Source organism: Artemia franciscana, chromosome 7 (assembly GCF_032884065.1).
Source record: "Artemia franciscana chromosome 7, ASM3288406v1, whole genome shotgun sequence".
NCBI lineage: Eukaryota > Metazoa > Arthropoda > Branchiopoda > Anostraca > Artemiidae > Artemia > Artemia franciscana.
Genome location: NC_088869.1, coordinates 56457349 through 56470450, shown reverse-complemented (window position 1 = coordinate 56470450; position 13102 = coordinate 56457349). Strand labels below are relative to the sequence as shown.

The 13102-nt window shown below is 33.5% G+C and overlaps 2 protein-coding genes across 5 annotated transcripts in view; both read left to right on the top strand.

Moving 5' to 3' along the window:
* LOC136029500 (enolase-phosphatase E1-like) overlaps window positions 1-13102 on the top strand; it is a 539221-nt gene that overhangs the window by 105491 nt on the left and 420628 nt on the right. The window lies entirely within an intron of this gene.
* The window catches only part of LOC136028640 (SANT and BTB domain regulator of class switch recombination-like), a 63726-nt gene that overhangs the window by 20059 nt on the left and 30565 nt on the right, over window positions 1-13102 (top strand). The window contains exons 4-6 of the mRNA XM_065706469.1: window positions 2718-2985; window positions 6542-6802; window positions 11610-11880. Of these exons, the coding sequence (XP_065562541.1) occupies window positions 2718-2985; window positions 6542-6802; window positions 11610-11880 (800 nt within the window). The remainder of the gene's footprint in view (window positions 1-2717; window positions 2986-6541; window positions 6803-11609; window positions 11881-13102) is intronic.

The window sequence follows — 13102 nt, the reverse complement described above, 5'->3', positions numbered from 1 at the left end:
TATATATATATATATATATATATATATATATATATATATATATATACATGCACACACATTCATACCTACACATATCCATACATATATGGGTTTCAATAGACAAGTCTCTAAAATTTAGTAGTAGAAATTATCGTTTTGAATCTGTTTGTAGTTTTTTGACCTTCGATAGGCTTAATGTCTGGTCTCCCACACCCAAAACAAGTTCTGTTTGACCACTAATGGTAGAATAAAGGATTAAAATATTAGAGAAAATAGTAAGTGACACTTTAGTTTCCTAAATCAATATTATGCCACTACTATAATATAAATAATATTCAAATTAAATTATATATATTTAGATTTAAAAAAGCCGAAGGCTTTTTACTGTTTTTACACAACGCCGTTTTACTTTTTTGTTGTGATATATTTTAGAAAGTCCTTAGACAAGATCAGACTAGTGGACAAATTTAACACAAACCTGAGCCACCTTGAACCTTCCTTGGGAACAATCAAAGTCCTAAACAACAAAAAACTTCAATCGAAAAGAAGAAAACAAGCCTTCACGAAAAATATGTGAAGTTAAAGCTACTTGTTGGAGTTGATTAAATGAATATTTCCAAAACCATAGATGTTTTTAAAAAGTGGGAAAACTGGAAATTCAACTTTTAAGAAAAAGTCCTCCGTGTGTAGTTTTAGTAGTTGCAAAAAAAAAATTAAGAACAGCACCAAGCACCAAAGCTAAGAACCAAACAGCTGAAGAAACTATAGTTTTGCTTTGAAGGTGTTGTCGTCATTGGGAATCAATAGATTGGTATTGTTGGAATTTTTCTGGACGCAAAGCCCTGTTAAATGGTGAATTTTACGGTTCATCATGCCAACACTAACAAGATAGTGGTATTACCTGAAAAATTATGATTTTGAATCAAACAAAAGAAAAAGCTCGGAAAACTGAGGTTTTCACGTATGAATAGACCTGAAATGGATCCAGGTGGTAACAATGTCCTTATTTTGATTTCCTTGGTAGTTTAAGGACTGGTACTCAACAAAGGAATAAGAAGCAAAAGTGAAACTAGAAGTTTATAATTAACCCAGACGAAACAACGAAATTAACACAGTGAATTGTTTTTTTTTCTTAAAAGTAGCTCCTTATCTTCAAAAAGTCTCTTTTACCTCTCTGTATAGATGCGTGAAAGGGTGAGAAAACTAATAAACAAAATAAAAATTGAGTTGAAACGTCAGTGACAGTCAGTTGCGATTTGCGAACGGTCATGAAAGATACCCACTCTTGCTTTTTACTTTCTTTACAGTGAAATTAGTTATGTTTTTTGAAATTTTCGAAGGCTTAAAATGTTGCAAGTTTATTTGATGCATGCCTAAACAATCATATCTTATATTATTGAACGATTTTAGAAGACCCTGCGTTGTATAGCCTATGTACTAAATGATGCAGTCTGAGCCAAAAATTTTTGCTGTAGTTTTTAGGCCAAACTGACTGGTAGACTACATTGGGACCATAGAAGCAAAAGAGAATTCTGGTTCATTTGCTCATCTTTTAAGATAAAAAGATCAGAGTTTCTAATTTTTAATCTACTATAATAAATTATTCATTTTCTTGAAAAGTTAAACCGTGATTTCGATGGGCACTGTATCAAACTCTCAGTGTATACTGACATCTAAAACTATATTATAAAGATCTGGTTGGCCATTGGTCTCATTTTCATATGTTTTGCCATTAAACCCATAGCAATAGGAATAAAGAACCTTACAAAACAAATACTGTACTAATAGACATTACATTTATGCAAATGTGGAATTTGAAGCAGGGCAGGATCTAGGTGGTGGCGAAAGTTGGCAAGTGCCCAAAGTGGCCCGCCAAGGCGATTGCAAAAGAAGCAAAAATCATAATATTTATGGGCAAAAATTGTAACATTTGCGGTATTGATGGTGGAGCACGGGGAAACAAATTCTGCATTTGCCCCCCCACCTGAGAAAAAAACCTAATTCCGGCTCTGCTTTAAAATAAGCGTAGTTTAGAATAACTTCATTCACAAAAATGTTTTATTAAGACCGTTATAAAAATGTAGAGATTTGTATAAGCTTTGCAACTGTAGAAATAACCTAAAAATGATGAGAGGGTAGCAAATTTTCAGAATTATCCAGAGGAAGACCCCAAACTCCAGTTTTTACGGGGATTTGAACCCCTTACAAACCCTCCAAAGATCAAACTTTGCGACCTTGTTATAGTACCATTCGATTCCTGGTCAAATCTCTTGGTTTATCATGAAATTTAAAAGTAGATCTGAAAAACCAGTATCATTTGAGCAAGCAGTCTTGTGGATTCCCAGCGTTAGGTCTTGCAAGACTTTAAATCCTGCCTGACGTGAAAAAGAGTGAACGTGTTTTTTGAAAAGAAGAGAGCAAGCTTTAAGTGTGATAATCCGCAGCTTTGGTGATTTTTTTTTAATTGTATTTTTTTTATCTAAACATTATAGTTATTTAAGAAAATTATATGTTTTGGATCAAAAGTGCCGTAGTATCACCAAAGAGTAAAGTATGGAAAAGGACCAATAAATTGCAACAGTGCAAACCTAGCGCTTTGTATTCAGTTTGCATCAGACATTAGACCTCTAGATTAGTCTTGCGCTCTACATGTTAAATGTATGATAATACTTTCTAAATGGCATAATTTAGAAAGAAAGTATTTTCAAATTTGAATCTGTCTTATCTTGTCTCACCAGGTCAAGATCTCTCCGATGTTGATATAAAAGTGCATTGTGACGTAAATGTATTCGATTGGCTGATACGTTGGATTGAGTCGCAGCAGTACAGATCACTAGAGACACCTGGATTAGAGCCAACAAATGTGGTGCCAATTATGGTATCGGCTTCATTTTTAGAAATGGAGAAATTAGTTCAACTGTGTCTCAACTATTGCCATGTAAATATTCATGAAGTCCTTGCAACCACTCAGAGCTTTGGATGTGTCAGTGATGAGCTTTTTCAGAGGTTTGTTTTCCTTTTAATTGTCAAACATTATAACTGCTTAAAAGAGATATCGTATGAGGAAAAACCCTGTAAAAAGAAATATTTTACCCTGTTATTACAATTAGTTTTGAGAAATAAAACTCACAGGAAGTCTGACATTTCAGACGGAGCAACCATGTGAACACACAGAAGTTGGCAAATTCATATTAAATGTAAGAAATTACAGGAAAAGATGTAAAAGTATCGAAATTTAAACTATGAGATTTTAAACTATGAAAAATATGATTTAGCTGATACCTAACCAGAAATTGTATATCCCAATACAAGGAGGGAGGAAGGGGAATTCTCTACTTCCATCTTACCCTTCAACCTTCGCCTTTTTGTCGGGTTTGGCCTTGTGAATAATGCTGCTTATCGTCAACCAACATTATTGTCATAAAACAAAAATCGAATTCAGAGGGAAAAAACTGCGTAATTTTTGAAGTAAAAGCAAAAAAAGAGAGTCATTTCTTAGGTTATTTGCGTAGAATGTCTTGAGGATGAAAATAGACTATGAACAGTAGGGGTCAGAAAGCCCCTAGGGGCTGCATGTGCCTGAGTTTGCAAAATATATTTTTTTTTTTGCTATTGAGAATGTTATTCTTGTTACAAGACAGTCCTGAGGGGACTTCATCCTCTTTATAGTATAGGGCCTCATTTTCGCGATCTTCTCTTCAATTATTAAGATTTACGAGCCAAAATGGGTCAAGTCAAGTGAAAACCACCATGTGAAAAATAAAAAGGAGCCATACAATATGTATACTAAAGAAAACTGATCTCTTTCTATGGATGCTTGAATTATATAAGAGTATTTAAGTTTTACAATACTTTTAAAGACACCAAATTCCATCTGGGGGAGGGGCATTTTTCCCCCTACCCTATCGTACATTACCCCTCTGTAGTAAAAAGGGGATTTTGAGCCTCTGCAATTTCCATGTAATCTCTCAACCATTTTTTTTTCTAGAATTTAATTTTTTTGCAGAAATCAAGAATAATTTTAAAGTGGAATCATGCGCGTAGCTTCAATCTATATAATTGGAGGAATGGAGTGAGCCTATATGCCTTTCAACATCCCCACTCCTCCCATTATTCTTATCAAAATAAAAAGAACATAAAAATTAAAAATAAAATTAAAAAAGAAGTTTGAAATAGAAGTTTAATAAAAAATAAAAAAAAGTCTGAAAAACTCGCTGCTGGATTGGGAGTGTAACCCAAGATGCCCTAGTGACTTGTCAGGGCTACCAATCCCAGACCAATCTGATGGTCCTTTCATAGTATTTTAGTTTAAACTTTACCGTTCTATTCAAAGCATGTAACATTTCAAGATTACTGAAACATTGGAATGTAGAATAGCTTTATTATTTTCATTTTCTTGTAGATCAGTGCCAAATTATAAATACATATAATAACGCAACGCTGCCGGCTTATTGTCAAGTCTCCTCCTCTTGCATTTACAAAGGTATCGATTTATCGATACTTTTTTTTATTATCATATGCAAATTTGTTTCGTGAAATTTCCGAAAATTACCGTGAAATTGGTTTATCCCTAAGTGCAAAAAAATGTGAAATTTTGATTTTCTATGAGTTAGGTGCAACTAAAGGTGATGTTACTATAGATTTGAATGGTTTTGAAGTTAAGCCTTGCGACAAGTTGACTTACCTTGGTCTCCCCATTGGTAAAAATATTCAGAAAATTAAATTATTAATGTTAGATAATATGGAGAGCCAAATCCGTCGTTCTTATGGCACAATAATTAGTTTGAAATTCAATTTAAATTGAGCCCTTCTTGTAAAGGATTTTGATAGTGTAGTCATGCCAAATATTTTGCATTTAATGCCATTTTGCAGAATATTCAGTCAAACTGGTGATCTTAAAATGAAGCGTGTATTTTTTTGGTATGCTAAGTTTCTACTGCGAGTCCCCCCATGGTCTTGTAACATGTACCTCACGAGGAAATATAATTTGTCTTATCCATGCGCTAAGCTATGTGAGTTTAACGCTCAAATGACCAGTAATTAAACTAGCCATGAGTTGCAAAATGTCATTTTTAATGTTTAGAACTAATGTTTGTTGTTGTTTTTGAGTGTTGATTCTCTTTCTTTTTTATCTTATTTTGTTTTAATTGTACTCCATCATTTCATTTTTTGAACGATGGATTATCAATAAGTATATACATTCATACAAATATAAGATCAGCTTAGAAAGGTCTATTTTTACTTTGAAATTCACGCCATCTATTGTATTATATATCCTAGAATACAGTTTGAATAATATCTGCAGTCTCCATTGCTTGATTCTTATCGGATATACTCTGAGGAATTTTCAAACAGAGTAGGGTAGGCAACCACACAGTGATGTTTCGCTAACAAACATTTAACTCAACAAATAGATAATTTTTTTGGAGAAATATTCTTGAAGTATGAAAATAAGCTATAAAATGCGTCAATAATTTCAGCAGTATTTTAGAAATTCCTATGCATTATTCAAGAAAATTGTTTAGAATTGACAAATGTAAAGGTGTCTTATTTCTTCTTAGCTCAGCAATAGGCTATATTTTGTCTGAATATCCACTGATATTTTTGTGAAATTTGGTCGTTATAATTTTAAACTTTTCCGTAAATCAAAACTAAAATCTTACCTTAAATGGAATATTCTATTAAAATTTTTGGAATTTGAAATTTTAATTAGCTAAAATTAAACCCAAGATTCTAGCCCGAAACCTCTCAAAAGCAATTTTCGTCTTTTTTAATTTTTGTCTTTTCATTTATTATTTCCTTTCTTGCTTTTATACGTCAAAAATTTCAGTCTCAGATACCAAATGTATAATAAAAGTGAAAAGCCTTTGGATTGGATGCAAAGGCTTTTAAGCAGACAATCATGACCAAGCAGTCCATACATTAGGCTCGCGTTCCAGGGCTTACATGCTTCACTTTTTCTTATTGAGTAATAGGCTTATCACATGCACATAGAGTGACGCCTACAGCAATACTTAAGGCAACCGCTTTGATCGCTGTTATCTTTTCAAATTCCTACGGTTTCCTTTGCAAATCCTCGTTAGGTAAAAATGAATTTGATTTTATTCAGCTTTAAAATAGTTTCACTAAAGCTTAACTAGTTTTATAATAAATCAGATGCTCGTACATCCTATGGAAGTAGGAGCAGTCATGTCTCCCACGGAAGAGAGAGGAAGAGGTGACGGGCCTGTTGACCCACCTAAAACAAAATGTAAGTTTTATAGTTTTCCATGTTATACCTTTTTTTCACACCATTTTCGAACAAAACTTGTTGCCCACAGAGTTTCTATGCATGAAAATTTATCCCTAAGAGATGAAAATTGGATATTTCGCTATTTGGATGTTCGTCGCAGATTTCCTAATTGTCAAACAAATTCTGTTTTTTTTTAATTTAAAAAAAAACCTTGAAACAATTTTTTTTTAACAAGTTAATCACCCCTCCTCATTTCTTACAAAAGAATTATTGGCAAGAAATTCAAATCTCGCTTGAACTTTTGAAAATTCCATCGTTCTTAACTTTTAGATTGGCCGATATGTTTACAACTGAAGAAATTTTGAAAATTGAGCGTCAAAGCATCCAATCTCGTCTTTTCTCTCATCTTGCTTTGAATCTTGCTACTGGGACTAAGAAAAGCAATCATGCAATATACATCTCAGCAAATACTCTCTTTCGATGTACTTCATGTAGTTTAATCCTGACCCGTGAATGCTGTCTTTATGTTCCATGTACTTTTGGAAAGTTCACTGCTCTGCAGTCGGGAAAAATTGTTTATCGACATTCAAGGTAAGTCACTACTTAAGTAGTGACTACACTGCACGCATGACATTTTTAAATATAGTTATTCTATTGAATAGAAAGAGACCAAGCATAAAGACATTAAGAATTGAGTAGTTTATTAAAAAACAACATTTTTTTTCCAATCGCTAATGAAGTTGGGACGTATTTTTAGATTAGGCTACCTTTTTTTTTTATTAGTACTACTTACTCTTTTATGTTTTGAATTAATGTAAATACGCCCTGGAGTAAAAAACTCCCGAAATGTTGGGATTGTGGAATTACTGCTTTTGATGCCCATTTGCAGAGGACAGAACTGAAAATAAGTTAATCTTGTTTGCAGGACTTAAAAATGCTGTTGTAGCTTTCTGATAGTCTCATATACAGTTTGGTACTAAAAGGAAATATTTTGTTTTTATTATGAAATTTTATTGTAAAATTTTATTTTTAGTTTGTATATATTTTATTTTTTGATGAAACTGACAAAAATTTCAGTTTTATACAACGAACAATCTACATATATAAATATTGTCCAGTTTTAAGTAAACTGTTGCTTTCTAACATGTTTGATGTTTTTATCCTTTTTTTTTCCTCCGAAATTTGCGTTTGACCACGTTTGTGATATATATATTTTTAGAAAAAAAACATCTTCTCCTGTGTGCTTAAATTCTTAGGATCGTCGAATAAGTAATAGAATATCATTTAATAATTGGTCATTCTATTTAAAACATTTTTTATTAGTTATTAGTTTTGTCCTTTCTATAGCAAGATTTGTGGTGTCAGCAATAGTGATGAGTTACCGCTAGTCATAAGTCATGACAAACACCGACTGACTTTACCAAAAATGTATCCACGGCTTCTGAAAATTGTATTCATGACACCATTTGAGAGAGATTTCTGCAAAGAAACCTCCAGAGGTTTAACAAAATGTCTTTTAGAGTTTGATACCCGATTATATGATAAATAAAGGAATGCAAGCAGTTACATCTATAAAAAAGTTTTGTAAGACATGATAATTTCTTGTATTCTAGAGACAGATTATCTTAAAGCACTGAATTAGCAAGACTGAGAGGAATGTTGGGAGACCTACAGCGCTAAAATACATAAGGAATCAACATACCCACTAGGCTTACCCTTGATAATAATAGAACCTAGAATATTGGTTATAGTTTTTATTTTGGTTATTTAAATTACTTTTTTTTATTTATTTTATTTAATTTTCTTTTTGTTGGTTGGATTGAATATTTTTTTTTGAAAAAAACAAAACAAAATGTTTGTGGGGTTATTAGTTATTAGTAATTTTAGTTATTATTAGCAATTTCGTTGTTATGTTTCTGTTGGTAAATAAAAATCTGAATTAAAAATTGAATTGATTGACACTCAAACAAGCCTTTGTCTTCAAAAACTGTCCTAACCTCTGATTATTACTTTGGTGAGTTGCTGCTCCTCAGAATTTTAAATCAGTCAATATAGTTATTCGCAAAGTGAAAAAATTAAACTTCATGTGAGGTCTTAACAGTTCACTAATTTGGTAATAATCTATATGATTTTTCAGATAAAATTTTGCTGAGAAGATTCTGAGCAACTCTTAAATTTGTGTCTCCTTATTAGTTTTGCGTGGTTTTGTCGGAATTTGAGCTCAATTAAAATTTTTGGAACAGATCACAAAGACATTTTGCCAAACAGTTTAAATAGCATGATAATTTTTAGTGAGACCATAAAAATGGAAAATGTGATATTCACTAACTGTTATGCTTGCTCGAATGAAATATCACATGATTTAGTAACAACATTTTTGTCAAAGGTCACGTTTATTTCACAAAAACTATATTTCACTGGAGTGAGATGTGCCCAAATCATGGTGATAGCTAAGGTAGCATTTTTGTCCTTTAAAAAGTTTCTGAGTAAACCATAGTCTAGATAATACCGTCGACTATCAAAAAAGTGCTCTGTCTCCTATATCCCCACCGGTCTTGACATATAGAAAAGATGATCCTGGAAATTCGAATAATGACACATTTCATAAAATATGCTAAAAGCAAGTGTCCTTTTCTAGTGCCACTATGGATTGGGGGTGAAGGGTCGTCCTCGATTACCTTTTTTTGTCATTTGTGTCCCTGGGACAAGACATAACACCATACCTAAATTTTAAGGTTGCCTTTTTTATCTGAACGGTGAAGAAGGAGCTACAAAAGTGTGTCTAACGTAAAAAGTTATTTGGGTGGCCTCAGGTGTAAGGTACTGAACTATGTAAATAGCTAATTCCAATTATAAACGTATTTAAATAGAAAGTTAGACATTGTTCATTTCATTGATATATGACACTTTCAAGGATTTACAGTCACTATGACTTGAGGGAACCACTTATGGCCCTGCAAGGTCTATTCATAGGGCTAGTGGCAACTTGGCAAAATTAAGCTCAAAGTACTCCCTTCTTGTAAGAAAATTTATTTGAACTGGAAGACGCAATCGTTTCAAAAGTTTAGACCGCAGTGGACTCCATGGCAACAGTGTATGGGGGTTCACTTGCCATGAACCCCCGCCCCTTTAAACAGCCATACCTCTGGTCTAATATGTACTGGCAAGCTACACCTCTCTCGTCTCAAGATTATCTATTCCCTAACAAATGTCCTATTTAACTAAATTTTAATCATTCAATATTAATTCAATTTAAGTTTAATCTATAGCGATCATGCCTCTTAGTGTAGCTGTGGTCTAGCAGCCCCGAAAAAAATTTAGATATCCATTTGAAGCAAAATGGTCAAAGAATTTATAATATAAAGCATTTATGTGTACACATACCTTGATTGGCTTAATTATGGCACTTGGGCAACTTTTTAGCCTATAGTACCCGGTCACGTCACTATAATGTAATTTTCCCTATAGTTCATTCTTAATTTATTCTCAATTTATTTGAACTGGAAGACGCAATCGTTTCAAAAGTTTAGACCGCAGTGGACTCCATGGCAACAGTGTATGGGGGTTCACTTACCATGAACCCCCGCCCCTTTAAACAGCCATACCTCTGGTCTAATATGTACTGGCAAGCTACACCTCTCTCGTCTCAAGATTATCTATTCCCTAACAAATGTCCTATTTAACTAAATTTTAATCATTCAATATTAATTCAATTTAAGTTTAATCTATAGCGATCATGCCTCTTAGTGTAGCTGTGGTCTAGCAGGCCCGAAAAAAAAATTAGATATCCATTTGAAGCAAAATGGTCAAAGAATTTATAATATAAAGCATTTATGTGCACACATACCTTGATTGGCTTAATTATGGCACTTGGGCAACTTTTTAGCCTATAGTACCCGGTCACGTCACTATAATGTAATTTTCCCTATAGTTCATTCTTTAGAAAGTTCTACTTTTGGGGTATTATTAAGCATGAATTTACTGGCCAAATATAAAGAAGTGTATTATTTCTTACGCCAGCATTGGTCTTTAAGAGGTTTTTGTAATAGTCCCCTTTGACTAACCAGGGTCAAGATGTGCCTCCGTGTGACATGGTGTATTATTTGTTTAAGAGGTTTTTGTAATAGTCCCCTTTGACTAACCAGGGTCAAGATGTGCCTCCGTGTGACATGGTGCACACTACCCCTGGGACGAAACTGCCAAAAGAATATAATAGCTCATGAATAACCAAGGCGTGATGAATAAATTTCGCAGCGTCACATGCTCATGCCGTACCCTATAAATCAGTGCTATACAACACAGGATAATCCGAATTACGTTTGTTAGGTACGACCAACTCTCCCATTCCTATGTTTTTTAACTCAGGTATTGGATTTTCTAAGAGTAATATTTATCTATGAGTCTTTCTTCCGTACCATCGAGGTTTTCCTCCATTATTCTTAATTTTAAAATACTTTTCACATATACCGTTCACAACATTTGTAATAAGTAGGACCAACTAAATTAAATAGTCAAATAAAATTAAAATAATATAATAAAATTGGTTTTGAAGTTTGAAGAAACTGAACATATAGTTTATCCCTCGCTAGCTTGGGTTGACGATACCTGCAAAACACGAGCTGAGGGTATGTTCAGTCTAGAGTGTTCAGTTAATTAGTGCCATTTCAACACGCATGCATTCATGGCGCTAGATTTTGAGAAAGATATTTTGCAGTTATAATTTTCTGTGTTTAAATTTCAGAATTATTTCCTTAATAGTTTTTCTTGATGGTCACTGTCAATATTAACTGCCTATCAGAATTTGTGGAAAGATATATACAGGGATAAAATAGGATAACGGGTAGATTCTTGCTATTTATTCTATTCTTCCATGATAAAGTATGGCGTGATGCCAGATCAACAGCATAGTCTGGTCAAGTAGCTTTACAGAATCTAGTGTCTATTCTCTTTTGATTTTTCAACTATTATTTTTCTGTCTTTAATCTTAATTTCCTGGCGTCACATTTCCTCTTTAGAAAAGATGTGCGTAATAGCACTTTTTCTTTTCAGTGAATACTCACACCAGTAACTTACTGCTGCAAAAAAATATTTTCTAACCAAATTTAATAATTGTGTAAGAAACGCATCAAATAGAAAATTGAAGCTTCCCTCTGAGAAACAAAAAATAGAATAAACAAAACATAAACAAACAAAAGTAGCCAATACCATCTAGGTAAATTTTAGTGTGATGAGTAATGAAAGGACAGTCCAAATAAGGGACCAGCAGATGTTTACTAACTATCATCTCTGCCCTTTACCTAATAATAAGGGTTGAACTAATCTCCGATGACAGATCTATCAAGAATGACTTTGTTTTATAAAGAAGAAAAGATCAAAGATAAAATTTGTTTTATTTTAGAGATCCGAACTGGTCACTAGACAATCATCTTAGGCAATTGAAGAATGAGCTGCGTTCTTGGTCAAGCATATATTGGTATTTATGGGGAGAAAGTCACTACGCAATGTGCAGTCAGTGTGACACGGCTTTCACATTTGCTCAATACAACAAGTGTCGATTCCATCCCGACAGTCCTGTATATCAAAAGCACAGGAACATTTACTTGCCTTCTGGAAGATACCCGTGCTGTGGTACCATGGCTTATCGCTTCCACCTTCTGCCTGAAAATACGGTTAGTATTATTTGAGTTTTATAGCGCTGAGAATAGGGACACCATTGATGGATACTCATTTGATGAATGCTCAGGGTATTCATGGTGTCCCTGAGGGACACCATTTGATGGATACTCAAGGTAGAGCAAGGTAAACCACTGCCAAGAATTTGATCCGGTCTTGTAAGAATCGATTTAAAAAGGTCTTCTTTAAAGAACAAAACGAAAAAAGAAGTTATTTAACGAAAATTAACGAGTTACATTAAGCCTAAAACGATTAGAACTAAATTGAAAGAGCAATTCAGGAGTCATAAAAATATAAATTACCATCAAAATATAAGCAAATCCCAAAGCGAACAAAATTTTCAATGAATAATCAAGTTAAACTTAAAAAGAACCGAAAATACCACAAACAGGATAATGCCTCATATGCCTTCTAAAGACTAGAATCATTCCTAATTTTGGGTTTTTGTCATAACGTCAATAAAAAAAGAAAACCACCATAACAGCCAAGACTACTGAAGATATAAAATGAAATGTAATTAACACTTCATTATATATTTATTTTCACCGTTGAAGGTCTAGAAATTCTGAATTTATTACAAAAGAAAATGTTAAAATCTTTTTTGTTTTCAGTAAATTGTCTATTATATTCTAGTCTTTAGAAGGCATATGGGGCGTTAGCCAGTCCTATTCCCCAGTTGTGCATCTATGCCATTTCGAAAACCTGGAGGAGATCAATAGTTATTGTAGCGATTGTAGTAGCAGTGGAAGAAGCGGTAGCAATCACAGTCGGAATCAAAACTGCAGTAGTGGTAGTAGCAGTAGTAGTTGCAAATATTCACAGTCACAAATAGTTTTAGATGTGGTTACAGTCAGAATCACGATTAGTCTCAGTCGTAAGTAGTACTAGTATCAGTCATAAGTAGTTGAAGTTCCAGTCGTAAGTAGTCGTAGTCACAACAAAGTCACAAGTTGTCACGTGCATTTAAACGCTTCTGATTTGCTCCAATAGGCGATTTACTCCAATAGTTTCAAGAAGTTACTGTCTCATGTAGCTGCAGTCGCAATCGTAACCAACCGCAGTTTTAAGTATTCGTAGTTTTAAGTAGTTTTAAGTATCGTAGCAGCAGGTGTGAGCAATCACAGTCGTAGCATTAGTAGCAGTAGTAGTAGCAGCACTAGTAGTAGTAGTAGTAGTAGTAGCAGTAGTAGTAGTAGTAGTAGTAGTAGCAGAAGTAGT